Consider the following 15,568-nt stretch of genomic DNA (forward strand, 5'->3'; position numbering starts at 1 on the left):
ATCAATCTCCCATTCACACCAGTTCTCCCACTTTCCCATCCACTCCCCACACATCAGGGGCAATTAACCTATGAATGAATTAAATTCACCTGAATGAAACCCATGTGGTCACAGGGAAAACGTGCAGTCCACGCAGCTGCATCGAGGACAGGATTGAACTCTGTTCTCTGGCACTACGAGGTAGCAGCTCCACCTGCTGCATCACTGTGCCGCCCATTCCAGAAAATCCAACACTCTTCCCTCAGGCACGGTACACCCGAAATAACAGAGGAGACATCCTTCGTCTCTTCCTCCTCAGCTCCTATTACATCCTAATAAAACCCAGTATTCCTCTTTCTCCTTCGCTGATTCCCTGGCATTTATTTACTTTGCACTGTTTATTTTACACATTTATTTCACATTGAAGAAGGGTCGAGAAGGGCCCCAACCTGAGACTTCACCTATCCATGTGCTTCTGAGATGCTGCCTGACCCACTGAGTTACTCCACCATTTAGCACCTGCAGTCCCTTGTACCTTTATCTCATCTGTACCTGGTTGGAATCAGAATCCCAAATTTGAAACTAACTGGGAGGCCAAATAGAAACAATGCATCATTTAGTTCTTAAGCTGCTGCATTTCAAAAATATATTCCTTTAAATCTTTGTCACTTACAAGCAGGGTAAGCACATGTATCTGGCTGACACATTATCCCGTGCTCCCAGGAGGTCGAGCGCCCAGCAAAGGTATGACAGTTTAACTACCCTCTTTAGTCAGAAGGTAGTTAATCTGTGGAACTCGTTGTCACTGAGGGCTGTGGAGGCCAAGTCAGTGGGTATTTTTAAGGCAGAGATAGACAAATTCTTGATTAGAACGGGTGTCAAGGGTGATGGGGAGAAGGCAGGAAAATGGGATTTAGAGGCAGAGATCAGCCATGATTGAATGGCGGAGTAGACTCAATGGGTCAAATGGCCCAATTCGACTCCTATAACTTGTGAACTTGTGACATAATGGATGATCAGAGGCAAGCATTAATAATATGCTATTTACACTCATAAACATTAACTAGATAGTCATTGATTTCCTGCACTTTAATCAGTCATGATTTCTCAGCAGGAGCTGGCTCGAAATAGTTAATTATCACATCTGTTAGTTTTCAAACTTTTAATTTTCTACTTTTCACGATTATGAAGCAATGTTCTAAAGGGCAAAACAATTGCCTGACTGAACAAAAATAACAGATTCAGATTCAACTTTAATTGTCATTGTCAGTGTACAGTAGAGAGACAACGAAATGCAGTTAGCATCTCCCTGGAAGAGCGACATATAATATGATTGCAATAAATAAATCTATTTACATGTATACAGTCATAGTGTTTTTCCTGTGGGAGGAGTGTCCGGGGGGGGGGGGTGGGTGATTGGCAGTCACCGAGGTACATTGTTGAGTAGAGTGACAGCCGCAGGGAAGAAGCTGTTCCTGCGGCAACGGAGAGACCTGTAGCGCCTCCCGGATGGTAGGAGGGTAAACAGTCCATGGTTGGGGTGAGAGCAGTCCTTGGTGATGCTGAGCGCCCTTCGCAGACAACACTTGCTTTGGACAGACTCAACTGCAGATGTGAGATGTTTTAAAGAGAAGGAATGGGTGACGGTTTGGGCCGAGACCCTTCTTCAGACTGATGTCAGGGAAGTGGGAGGTACATAGATAAGGAAGTGTATAGAATGAAAATAGGACAAAGGGAATGGAGATAATGGAAAATGTAGAATTGATCATTGTTAGTTAGAAGGTAACAACAAAGCAAACGGATAAAATGTAGTTGGAGGCAGTCAGACTGGTCAGAGAACTGGGAAGGGGAGGGGATGGAGAGAGAGGGAAAGCAAGGGTTACTTGAAATTAGAGAAGTCAATGTTCATACCGCTGGGGTGTAAGCTGCCAAGCGAAATATGAGATGCTGTTCCTCCAATTTGTGCTGGGCATCACCACGACAATGGAGGAGGCCCAGGACAGAAAGATCAGCGTGGGAATGGGAATTGGAGGGGGAGCTAAAGTGTTTAGCAACCGGTTAAGAAGATGGAGGCGCAGGCTCCCCCTCAATTAATGATTGATTAAATTGGTACAGTCATAAAAACAAGAATACCCAGTTGTCTGCTCATGATGGAACTGATGAAAAAGACAAAGGGAGGTCTGTTGGAAGAGGAGACTAGTGGGGTAGAAAGGTGGGGACCAAGGGAACTCGGCCACTGATCTGACTGGGAAGGGAGAGGTGGTTTAATTTAGCGATACAGTGCGGAAACAGGCCCCGTGCCTCCCATCTCTCTATGCAAGTTGGATAACAAAGCAAAGAACAAATGCAAACATGATGCTGAGATTAATGTACCTGCACATCCATGTGCCTATTCAAAGTCTCTAACGCCACTATCGTATCTGCCTCCATCACCACTCCCGGCAGACTGTCTACCCCACCCATATCTTTTGTAGTTTTATACACCTCTATCTGGTCTCCACTCAACCTTCTCCTTCCAGAAAAAACAATCCAAGTCTGTCCATGTAGTTGACACCCCTTAATCCAGACATCACCTACTATGCATCCTCCCCAAAGGCTGCACACCCTTCTTGTGTTGGGGCAACCGGAATGACACGCCCGAACCAATGCCGGCTTGTAAAGATGCATTGTGATTTCCTGACTCCCAATGTCCTAACCAATGAAGAAAAGCAAACCATGTGCCATATTTACCGCTATATGTGTGTGGTGCCACTTTCAGGGAGTTTGTGTTAAGGATAGGGGCTCAGTCACCTTTTTATCAAGTGTAGCAAGACACTTGAGACATATGTTGAGCCATAAAGAAACTAGCACTGAACTCACTTTCTTAACACTGGCTTACATCAGTGTAAATACCAGTAGATAGTGTATTTTATCAAATCACAGTCACACAGCATTGAAACGGGCCTTTCAGCCCCCCAACTCTGTACCAACCCATTATTTTCTTAATCACACAAATCCTACAGTAATCCATTTTATTCTCCCCATGTTCCCATCCAGTCCTTCTCAGGCCCTACCCCTCACCTACATTGATGCAGCAATGTATTGTGTGTTTAATCTATAAACCTGCACATTGTTTGGGATGCTTGTGGAAACCAACGCAGTCACGGATAAATTGTGGCCACTCCTCAGACACACTCCTGAAGCCAGGATTGAACACGGGTCAAGTGACCACTGTGCTTATTCACTGTACCTATGCATTGGATAATGAATAGACAACAAACATAACAGGAATAGAACTTATTCTCCAACTGCAAGTCGAGTAATAATCACTAGGTTAGTATTTCAGCTCTGCACACGTTCCCTTGAATCATATTAGACCAACAAAGTAGCTCTTTAGTTCAGGGGGCAATTACTGTACGTCACCGAACTCACCTCGAACATCATACCACTTGGCTCCATTGGTGATCCCATCAGGAAAGGTTTCATCAGGAGAGTCAGTGCACTGTGGTTTGCCCGTTTTCATTATGGGATGCTTGGAAGCATAGGTCTTGGCCAGGTACTTAAACACTTCATCATCCGGGGCCTTACTGTAGTACCCCTTTGCTTCGTGATTTCGCGAGTCGTCATAAGGATAACTGGCAACCACAGATCCACCGTGAAGATTCGCAGAAATCAAAAACTTGTTTTCTACAGGAAAATAACAAATTACAATATTAGAATTAGGCAATGGAAAACAAATACAATTACTTTACACATCTACAGATGCGTTACACCAGTGAGAAACCAAATTAGATGTCTGACAAAGATCAGAATTTAAGATCGAACTTATTGTTACAGAAGGCCTATCGCCATGAGTATGTCAAAATATTTTAATTGCAACATGTGTCAGTGTCAAAATAAATCGAATCTTGGCATTCAATGGCCCAAGCATCCACAGGTCCCCTATCATTAACATCCCGAGGGTAGACAAAAATGCTGGAGAAACTCAGCGGGTGAGGCAGCATCTATGGAGCAAAGGAATAGGTGATGTTTCAGGTCGAGACCCTTCTTCAGACTGATGTGGGGGTGGCCAGAGTGTGTCCCACTGCAAATTGGAGGAGCAGCAGCTCATATTTCGCTTGGGTAGCTCACACCCCAGTGGTATGAATATTGACTTCTCCAATTTCATGTTGTCCTTGCTTTCTCCCTCCTTCCCCTCCCCAGCTCTCCCACAGCCCACTGTCTCCGCCTCTTCCTTTCTTCTTCCCCCCCCACATCAGTCTGAAGAAGGGTATCGACCCGAAACGTCACCTATTTCTACGCTCCATAGATGCTGCCTCACCCGCATTTTTGTCTACCTTCAATTTTTCTAGCATCTGCAGTTCTTTCTTAAACATGAACATCCCGAGGGTCATCAAGCAGAGCGGTAACCGGACCAGACACACCAACAAAGGGATTACACCCGACACCCCTAAACCTTTCACCATGCTTGATGCTAATCAGCCGTATGACAGAATACTCTGTACTTGTCTACAAGAATTCAGCTCCAGCAATGTATGAACTTCAGCATCTGGGGTAAAACTGGGTTTCCACCCCATCCATCACCATAACCATTCATTCCCTGCACAACATGGCTGCAGTGCCTACCGACATAACGTATTGCAATTACTGATCACAAATACTGTCCGTCAGCAACATCCATGCCAGTAAATAGGTTGAAGTGACGGGAACAGAAGCCAGCATTATCATGTGCCGTAACAGAAAATAAATTAAAGACACAGTCCACACCCATCTGTCAGAATATTTGGTGTATGTCATTAATTAAAAACCTGACCAAGAAAATACTTACACAAGAATGCACTGAGGAAGGAGAAAAACATCAGTTTGTGTTTTATTCTGAAGACATTGATTCCCACGATGTAATGGATTTATCATTTAAATCTACACCTGTGAGCTTAAATAGAGCACGTTGACACAATACATCATGCCATGTCATGCCCAACCACGTACTTGGCCAATTTCAACATTATGTACAAGAACTGCATTACGTCAGGAACAAGGGCTATAGTCAACTTTTCCACACGTTACCAATTACAGCATTCTTACCGCTCATATACGGGTTGTTAGAAGAAAGCAAGGATTAAATCCAAGGCCTCTTGGGTCCAACTACACAGGAACAGTCGTTATTCAGTTCTGAGCATGTTTCACCACAACTAAGACATAACTGATCAATAGCTGAATCTCAGAGTCCACCATCTGTAATTATGCCAACTTGACATGGCTGAAAATAACTAATACCCATACTATTTAACTTCACTAGTGCACAACATTAAACCTCATAGCAATTTTTTTAATGCATCAAAATATCTTAACCTTATCCAACTTCACGGCTCAAAACTAGAACAAACTGATGTAAAAGTGCCAGGGTGATTAGTTTGATCTGACAACATGGCCCACTTTCAACATGATACTCTCCCATTTTGCCCACATTTAAAACTCACCTTTATAATTGAACACCATACTGTAGTTATTATATTATAATAAACATCATTCTGAATAACTCCAGATTTCATTCCCTTCACCAATACTGTATTTTACTCAATTAATTGTCACCCACATCAGGAGGTCACTTCCAATTCTGTGCATCCTCATTTTTGTCAATAATCAATCACCTACAGGAAGTTTATCAGATACTTTCTGCAAAACCACATAAATAACATTCATGATACTCCCTCATTGCCCCTTCATTCAGTGGATGACCAATTTCAGTTAGAACAGAAGCACCAAGAGGCCATTTCAACCCTCCCACCTACTATCATTCAATAAGATCACACCTGATCCATATAAACTCCACTTTCCACCCAACCAATTATTTTAGTTTAAAAATCCATCACAGCCTCAAATATAATGAATCCCAGTTTCATAACACACCAATGAACAAACTATCCATATTTTCCTTTCCACCGATTTGGTTTATCCCAAAATAGACACAAAATGCTGGAGTAACTCAGCGGGACAGGCAGCATCTATGAAGAGAAGGAATGGGTGACGTTTCAGGTCGAGACCCTTCTTCAGACCCAAAACATCACCCATTCCTTCTCTCTAGCGATGCTGCCTGTCCCGCTGAGTTACTACAGCATTTTGTGTCTATCTTCGGTTTAAACCAGTATCTGAAGTTCCTTCCTAGTTTTATCCCATTTGTTTTTCATGGACTCCTATATACACACACACCACACAGCTCCCAACTTCTAGGCCCCTTGCAAGTGTTTGTCTCCCTACTCTTTGTTGCCTTTGACAGCTTTCCCAGTCTGCTGCTTCCCTGGCCTTAGCTCAGGTTTCTTCTGCAAACATGATACCATCTCTTACTATCTTGATCCCTAGTTGTTTGGTTACACAAGTGGAGCTTTGAGTGATTACACTCCCTTACCTGGAACAGACTGTGGTTGCAAAATAAATAGGCTGGTTTGCAATGAGTCACCTATTTGCTTTTCAGTGAACAGCAAAAAGTGCAACTTTTACATGAGATGCATTGTTCACAAGTGTCTTCATTTCAGTAACAAAATATCACTCTTCCATCTAATTTTCAAATTTGACATGTTTCAATTCTGTCAATCCTATAACTTGCATACTGTATTTTTAATATCAGTAGGTACTTAAGATAGACACAAAAGCTAGAGTAACTCAGCGGGACAGGCAGCGTATCTGGAGAGAAGGAATGGATGACGTTTCGGGTCGAGACCCTTCTTTAGACTCTGAAGGGTTTCGACCCGAAACGTTGCCTATTTCCTTCGTTCCATAGATGCTGCCTCACCCGCTGAGTTTCTCCAGCATTTTTGTCTACCTTAAGAATATTTCAAGTCAAGTCAAGTCACTTTTATTTCTATAGCACATTTAAAAAACAACTCTCGTTGGCCAAAGTGCTTCACATTGGTGGAGGTACTAACGTTATACAACATTGGTTCATAGATTAAGTACATACATAAATACATACATATAGCCCTCACTCAGAGGACGTCAAGAAAGGCTTGAGAGTAAAGATGAGTTTTAAGTCTCGACTTAAAGGAGTCGATGGAGGGGGCAGTTCTGATGGGAAAAGGGATGCTGTTCCACAGTCTAGGAGCTGCAACCACAAAGGCGCCGTCGCCCCAGAGCTTTTATATGATTTATAATGATTTATATGATTTACTGCCATTCTTTCCATATTGAAAAGATTGAGGCATACTAGAATATTTTAGATTGTCGGAGAGACCCATAGAATATTACTGACAACTACCATCTTCAACCTCACCTAATGCAGTTGGTCTCAACTAGTCAACGGTAAAGGTCACACTTCCACATACTCCAACCATCCAGAACCACATGGCTTATGATTAGCACGCTTGCCAACATCCTAATTAAGGTTTACTGGCTTCTGCACTACATCCTGCAACGACTCAATGCGCCTTGAATGAAAATCTATTCTATTTTACAGACTTTGGATTTTCACCTCTATGGCAAACACAACTTTTAGTTGACATTGGTATTTTAGTTTAGAGATACAGCCGGAAACAAGCCCTTCAGTCCACAGAATTCACGCTGACCATCAATCACCCGTTCACACTAATTATATGTTATCCTACGTCCTCATTCACTCCCTACACACTAGAGGCTTTTAAAATTTTTTTTTAAAGAGGCCAATTATCCCACAAACCCGAGCATCTTTGTGGGAGGAAACCATAGCACTTGGGGGAAACCCATTCAGTCACAAGGGGAACGTGCAAACTCCACACAGACGGCACCCGATGTCAAGATCACACGAGGTCTCTGGCGCGGTGGGACAACAGAAATACCAGCTGCGGCATTGTTTTAACATTGTCTTGTGTACTGAGGTATGGTGAAATACTTGGTTTTGCACGCTAACCAGGTAAATCATACCAAACGAGTACATCAGGTAGTGTAAAAAAGAAATATATAGTGTTACTGCGACAGAGAAAGTGCAGGGAACAGAAAATGCAAGAGTCACAATGAGGTAGATTGGAAGATCAGCAATTCGGCCCTGGGATACGAGAGGTCAGTTGAAGTATTTGATGGTATGCATTTTCAAGCTTTCAAATCTTCTGCCCGACGGGAGAGGGGAGTAGACAAATAAGACCAGGGTGTGAGTTGTGACACAGACTGCAGATGCTGGTTTACAAAAAAAGGGCTGAAGGCTGGTTTGTGTGATGGACTGGGCTTCATTCACAACTCCCTGCAATTTCTTGCAGTCTTTGGCAGAGCAGGTGTCAAACCAACCTGTGATGCCTTCAGATAGGATGCTTTCTAATGGTGCAATTGAAAAAATTGGTAAGAGTCACTGAGAACATTCCAAATTTCCCCAAAGCCTTCTGAGGAAATAGAAGTGGTGTACTTTCTTGGTCGCAGCATCAACATGGTTGGACCAAGTCAACATGTTGGTGATATGTACACCATGGAACTTGAAGCTCTCCATCATCTCCAGTTCAGCACAATGACACAGACTGGGGCATGTACTCCATGACGCTTCATGAAGGCAGTGTCCTGCACCTTCATTTCACATCCCCTTGATGGATTTTAAAATATTTTCCTAAATGCTGGGTTTCATGATTAAAACTGGAAATGCAGAAGTCACAAAGCAGTCCGAGGGGCTAAAAAGCACTAACTCTTATCCCATTCACACACAAAGAAAAAGCTAGTGACATTGATTCATTCCTACGACAAAATTGCAAGTGAACAGCTTTAACTGTGGTCACAGAAGTCAGTTTACGTCTGTGAACTGTTAGCAATAGTTGGGGCACGGATATCAGTGTTCAGGACAAACATAACACCACACCTGGGCAAGATTCCGAATCCAGTTCATACTACTCAACACGTTTTAATTCACACAGTCATAAGAGTGAATACATGCACGACAAGAACATGAAGTTTCTAGAACGTTTCCAACAGCCATTATTCATCAGGTTGTGCTACTGGCCCCTGTAGTGGTAATTTGCAGATTAAAAGCATTTTAAACAGTAGCCTTACAGCAATAGAAGTAGAACGGTTTGACCTATTTACAATTCAAACCAACATAAAACCTAGCAGACAAAGAAAAAAACATGGTGTTTTGTTACTAATCAGTATCAATGCCAGTGAGGCATTGCGAGAACATGGGCAAGCCGTGTTGCCAGGAGTCCTTGTGAAAAGGCATTAATGCTATACCGTCTGACCCTTATTTGCCTGATTAGCACTGCCTGACATTTGAATAGGGCCCAACACACCAGATATTGCTGCACAATACTTAAGGGATGAGTAGGAAGGAACTGCAGATGCTGGTTAAAACCAAAGATAAACATATCTTTCATTCATTTGTTCTATATCTCTCTATATCACCAACTATCTCTCTCGTTTCCCTTTCCCCCGACTCTCAGTCTGAAGAAGGGTCTCGACCCGAAACATCACCTATTCCTTTTATCCAGAGATGCTGTCTAACCCGCTGAGTTTCTAACTCATTTTGTGACTAACTCAGGATATGAGTCTGCAAATATGACAGGTCACTACTCGATTCTGGTTTTGGAACAAAATACCAGTCAGACATTTGTCCCACTCTGAAAGATTGAATTTGAACTTGGATCATTCATGCAGTTCCTGCCACTGAAGAGGAGTCATGACCCAAAACATGGACTGACCATTCCTTCCCAGATACAGCCTGACCCGTTGAGCTCTCCAGCACTGTGTTTTGATTGATTGAAAGATACAGCACAGAAACAGGCACTTTGGCCTAGAGGCCACACTGACCATCCATCATCCATTCACAGCAGTTCTATGTTATTCCACTCCCTACCCACACAAGAGTAATTTAGAGGCAAATTAACCTACAAGACCGAACGTCTTTGGGATGTGGGAGAAAATCAGAGCACCTGGAGGAATCCCATGTAGTCACAGAGAGAACGTGAAAATTCCACACAGATAGCACCCGAGATCACGATGGAACGCCGATTACTGGCGTCGTGAGGCAGCAGTTCCACCAGCTGTGCCTCTCTTCCAGCCCTCAAATTAGGTGTCAAACTAAGTGCTAAGGATGTTAGACAGCTATGGAGGCTGTCACGTTAAAGCAGAGAATGACAGATTCTTGATTAGTAAGGGCATCAAGGGTTATGGGGAGAAGGCAAGAGAATGTGGTTGAGAGGGAACGGCAGATCAGCCATGAATGAATGGCAGAGTAGACTCAGTGGACTCAATAGCCTAATTCTGCTCCGATGATGTATAGCCATACAGCGTGGAAACAAGCCCAACTTGCCCACAACAACATACATGTCCCAGCTACACTAGTCCCATCTGCATTTGTTTGGTCCATATCCCTATAAACCTATCCATGTACCAGTCCTAATGTTTCCTAAATGTTGTGATAGTCCCTGCCTCAACTACCTCCTCTGGCAGCTTGTTCCATACGCCCACCACTCTGTGTGAAAAGGTTGCCCCTCAGGCTCTTATTAAATCTTTCCCCCTACCTCCACCATAAACCTATGTTTGTAAGAGATAGATACAGAATGCAGGAGTAACTCAGCAGGACAGGCAACATCTCTGGAGAAATGGAATGGCTGACGTTTCAGATCGAGACCCTTCTTCAGACTGGGTGTAGAATATATTATTGTGTAGGAAGGAACTGCAGATGCTGGTTTACATAGAAGATCAACACTAAATGCTGGACTAACTCAGCAATAACTCTGTCCAGAGATGCTGCCTGTCCAGCTGAGTTACACCAGCATTTTGTGTCTATCTTCGGGGTAAACCAGCATCTACAGTTCCTTCCTGCACGTAGGAAGGAAGTGGTTAAGCTAGAAAGATTGCAAGGAAGATTTACAGAGATGTGTAGGAAGGAACTACAGATGCTGGTTTAAACTGAAGGTAGACACAAAATGCTAGAGTAACTCAGTGGGACAGGAAGCATCTCTGGAGACAGGTACATGGATAGGACAGGTTTGGAGGGATAAGGACCAAATGCAGGCAGGTGGGATATGTTGGCCAGTGTGGGCAACTTGGTCGGAAGGGCCTGTTTCCACGCTGTAAGACTCTAGTGAGGACTCCTCTGGAGAGAAGGAATTGGTGAGGTTTCGGCTCGAGACCCATCTTTAGACCTGAGATTTGTCCCTGTTATAGGCAAGACGCTGTCAAGCTGGAAAGGGTGCAGATTGACAAAGATGTTGCCGCCAGGACTAGAGGGCCTGAGCTACAGGGAGAGGTCGTGAGTTGACAAGCCGGTTCACCTTTAATCCACCTCTCCATGGCCACCACCTCGGGCACGTCGGCCTCCTCCACTGCCATGGCGCTGTACTGGTCGGGGAAGCTGCGGTTGAGGTCTTTCTTCCTGGCGTTCCTCCTGGCGGCGGCGGATCCGGAACACTCGCCCTCCACGGCGCGCTCGAAGCCGTCGGGGTTGAGGCTGGGCAGGAGGTAGACGCGGGTAGTGTTGAGCAGGCTGTCGAGGCGCGGGTCGTGGCCGTAGCCCCGCACCAGGTACTGGGCCAGGTAGATCAGCACCTGGCGCGACACCGTCTCGTCGCCGTGCATGTTGCCCACCAGCTTGAGCTGGGGCCGGGGCGGCGAGGCCAGGGATGAGGCCTGGGATGGGGCCGAGATCTCCATCACCCACAGCGAGCGGTTCTCCACGCTGCGGCCGATGCTGAAGAGCCGGGCGTGGGCGGCGTAGGCCTCCGCCAGGCCCTGCAGTAGCTCCGTCATCTCCTCGTAGTTGTAGTAGCGGGACGTGTCGATGTCGGTGTCCCCGGCCCCGGCTCCGGCCGCCCAGCACACGGCCAGGGCGCAGACCGCCAGCATCGCCGCCTTCACCATCGCCATCACTCTAAGCGCCACTGCCCCGGGAACGGACAACCCGCGTGGGCCCGCCCCCACGGCGCTGAGTGACACCACTACCGGCCAACCAGCTCGCAGCATTCACTACAACCCGCCCCTTGCAGCCCGGCGGACCAATCCGCTTCCCGCATCCACCGGAACACGCCCATAGCGCTGTGTGGCCCGCAGACCAACCCGCTAGCTGCATCCAGCAGAACCCGCCCACCAGGGCCTTGAGTGACAGCGGGACGGGCCAACCGGGTGGCGGTATCGCCAGAACCCGCCCATTATTGGCGCTGAGTGGCAGGACAGGCACCAACCGGGTCACAGTATTCACTAGAACCCGCCCCCTATAGCCCGGCGGACCAATCCGCTTGTTGCTTACGGAAGAACCCCGCCCTCCAAATCGGAGCGGACTAATCAGCGCGCTGTTTCCACTAGAACCCGCCTCTTCATAGTGCAGATTGACAGCCGTTTCAACCAATCAGCTGGCTGCGTCTAGCAGAACCCGCCCACCCTGCCCTGCGTGACGTGACAGACGACCAACCAGGTCGCAGTATTCACTGAACCCAGCCCCCCGCAGCCCGGCGGACCAATCAGCTCGCTGCTTCCTGCAGAACCCGCCCATGCTGCCCTGAGTGATAGGACATCCATCCAACCAGGTGGCAGAACCCGCCCACCCCGCACTGAGTGACAGCGCAGCTGACCATACAACGCACGGCTTTACCGTTGCCGTCCCCTCCCGCCAGTGACAGGTAGCCGGGCTGACCAAACAGAGTGCGGCGTGTGCTGCGGTCCCGCCCCCCGTGTGATGGCCCTTCAGTGTCACATGGCGTGAGGTACAGTCAACTCTATCTTCGCGTCTTCTTTATGCGTTCGGTCGCTTATTACTACGCATGCTAATGGCATGTCGGCCTTCATAACCAGAGGATTTGAGTATAGGTATAAAGAGGTCCTTCTGCAGTTGTACAGGGCCCTGGTGAGACCACACCTGGAGTATTGGTCTCCTAATTTGAGAAAGGACATACATCCTTGCTATTGAGGTAGTGCAGCGTAGGTTCATCAGGTTAATCCCCGGGATGGCGGGACTGTCATATGAGGAAAGATTGGAAAGACTGGGCTTGTATTCACTGGAATTTAGAAGGATGAGAGGGACTCTTATCGAAACGTATAAAATTATAAAAGGACGGGACAAGCTAGTTGCAGGAAAAATGTTCCCAGTCCAGAACCAGGGGCCACAGTCTTAGAATAAAGGGGAGGTCATTTAAAACCGAGATGAGAACCGAGATGGGGGGCAACGTTTTCACCCAGAGGGTGGTGGTTGTATGGAACGAGCTGCCATAGGAGGTAGTTGAGGCTATCTATCTATCTATATTACTTTTTTCACCCAGAGAGTTGTGAATTTGTGGAATTCTCTGCCACAGAAGGCATCAGTGGCCAATTCACTGGACTGAATTTAAAAGAGAGTTAGATAGAGCTCTTGGGGCTAGCGGAATCAAGGGATATGGGGAGAAGGCAGGCACGGGTTACTGATTGTGGATGATCAGCCATGAGCACAATGAATGGCCGTGCTGGTTCGAAGGGCTGAATGGCCTACTCCGGCACCTATTTTCTGTGTTTCTATGTTTACACATAAGCCCAATCCTAGAATAAGTATGAAGTATATAGAGACAGTCCACCGAGCCCGTATACAGGTCGCCAGGTTTTGGCGCCTTTTCCCAGACTATAGCTGGCCGTAAAGGCCCATTGCAGCCACCGTCCCTCTCCTCACCCAGCCACGGTCATCCTTTGTGCATAGGTTCATAAGTGATAGGAACAGAATTAGGCTATTCATACCATCAAGTCTACTCTGTCATTCAATCATGGCTGATCTATCTCTTCCTCCTAACCCCATTCTCCTGCCTTCACCCCATAACCCCTGACACCTATACTAATCAGAAATCTATCTATCTCTGCCTTAAAAATATCTATTGACTTGGATTCCACAGCCTTCAGTGGCAATGAATTCCACAGATTCACCACCCACTGACTCATCTTTCTAAGCGTACACCCTTTTATTCTGAGGCTATGCCCTAGACTCTCCCTCTAGTGGAAACATCTTCTCCACATCCACTCTATCACAGGCTTTCATTGTGTGGTATCCTGGTGGCGGCGCGACTCGTTGCAGCGGCTCCTACAGCCTGTCTGTCTTTTTTTTATTTTTGTCTAGTTAAATGTAGTGTTTGTGTTTTTTTAAGCTTGGTTTTAAATGTGTATATGTGGGGGGTGGGGGGGAGGGGGAAACCGTTTTAAATCTCTTCCCTGTTCGGGAGACCCGACCTTTTCCCTGTCGGGTCTCCGTTGTCGTTGGGGCCTAGCACCGTGGAGCGGCCTCCAACCTGAACGACCCGGGGGCTCGGGAAACTGCGGATATGCGGACTACTCACCATCGTGGGGCTGGCCGGCCTCGGAACGTGGGGAGCGGTGGTGACTCGCTGCTGCGACTCGACTCCTGGGGCTCGGAGGCTCCAGCAACGCAGCCGCAGGTCCGGTGGACTGGGACATCGGGAGCTCACGGGTCCGGGGGGAGAGAGAGACCGCTTCCCGGAGCTCCCGCAACGCGACTTCTCCAGCCCGTGTCGCGGGGTTGGAACGACCCGGACCGGGACCGTACATCATCTGGCGCGGCTTCATGGCCGTGGGACTCACCATCGCACGCTGGGGCTCCGACCTTGTACTTTCAGACAGGGAGCGGGGCCGTAAATCGCCCCGCGCGGCCTAAAATGGCCGTGGGACTTAGCATCACCCGCCTGGAGCTTGGACATCGGGAGAGAAATTGAGAGCAGGGGAGAGAAAAGACTTTGCCTTCCATCACAGTGGGTTCACTGTGATGGATGTTTGTGTGAACTTAATTGTGTGTATGTCTGTAGGACATTGTTTTTGTTTGTATGGCTGTGGAAACAAAATTTCGTTTGAGTCTCACTGGGGCTCAAATGACAATAAATGTGTATTGTATTGTTGGTAAGGTAAGAATGCGCATCCGCATACCGGCCCTTTCTTCTTGCGTTCGCCGCCATCGCCGACTCAGTTCAGTTTCAGTTTAGTTTATTGTCACTTGTATCGAGGTACAGTGAAAAGCTTTCCCTCCTCCTCCTCCCCTCCCGTTCTCAGGGTTCAGCATCTCCCGTCTCCCTTTTCCGCAACGGGCAAACCAGGCCTGCTGTCGGGACAGAGCCACTTTCAGCTGGTCATTCTGTGCTGTATCTCTCAACTAAACTAAAACTAAACTAAAAGAATGTACTACTGCTCAAAATTGCTCACTTGGAGCCACACATTGCTTTTCTATTGGCAAAGATTTATTGTTGATGGGAACTATACTTTGGTTCATTCAACCACATGTGTGCACCCACATTAGACAGCGATGTCACTCGTTTCCATCTTGTAGATTGTGGAAGAAGTGTTCAAGCAACTCCACAGAAAGCAATGAATTATTGAATCTCTAACCAATTGCCACCAGGTGTTGATCTTGAGACAGCACGGTGTCATGTGCTCGCATAATGGAGGGCATTCTCCCGCATCAAAGGTCACAGGCATTTCAAACACATTCCTTTATTCTTGTACTCTGACCGACAAAACTTCAAATGCTGATATTGAAAGTTATTTTCCTTTATCTGCACTTTATCTGTACCATGAACAATTTTACCCAGACGTTATTTTCCAAGGGTTGGGAATCAAGAAACAGAGGACGTAGGCTTAAGGCGAGAGGGGAAATGTTCAATAGGAATCTGAGGGGCAACGTTTTCACCCAGAGGGTGGTGGTTGTATG

At 46.6% G+C, this 15,568-nt stretch overlaps 1 protein-coding gene across 1 annotated transcript in view; it reads right to left on the bottom strand.

Moving 5' to 3' along the window:
• The window catches only part of cpd (carboxypeptidase D), a 53,397-nt gene extending 41,592 nt beyond the window's left edge, over positions 1–11,805 (bottom strand). The window contains exons 1-2 of the mRNA XM_033046321.1: positions 11,178–11,805; positions 3,391–3,645 (exon numbers count right to left, since the gene is read on the bottom strand). Coding sequence (XP_032902212.1) covers positions 3,391–3,645; positions 11,178–11,769 — 847 coding nt within the window. The 5' untranslated portion in view covers positions 11,770–11,805. The remainder of the gene's footprint in view (positions 1–3,390; positions 3,646–11,177) is intronic.
• Positions 11,806–15,568: the final 3,763 nt, after the last annotated feature.

Source organism: Amblyraja radiata, chromosome 28, assembly GCF_010909765.2.
Source record: "Amblyraja radiata isolate CabotCenter1 chromosome 28, sAmbRad1.1.pri, whole genome shotgun sequence".
Lineage (NCBI taxonomy): Eukaryota > Metazoa > Chordata > Chondrichthyes > Rajiformes > Rajidae > Amblyraja > Amblyraja radiata.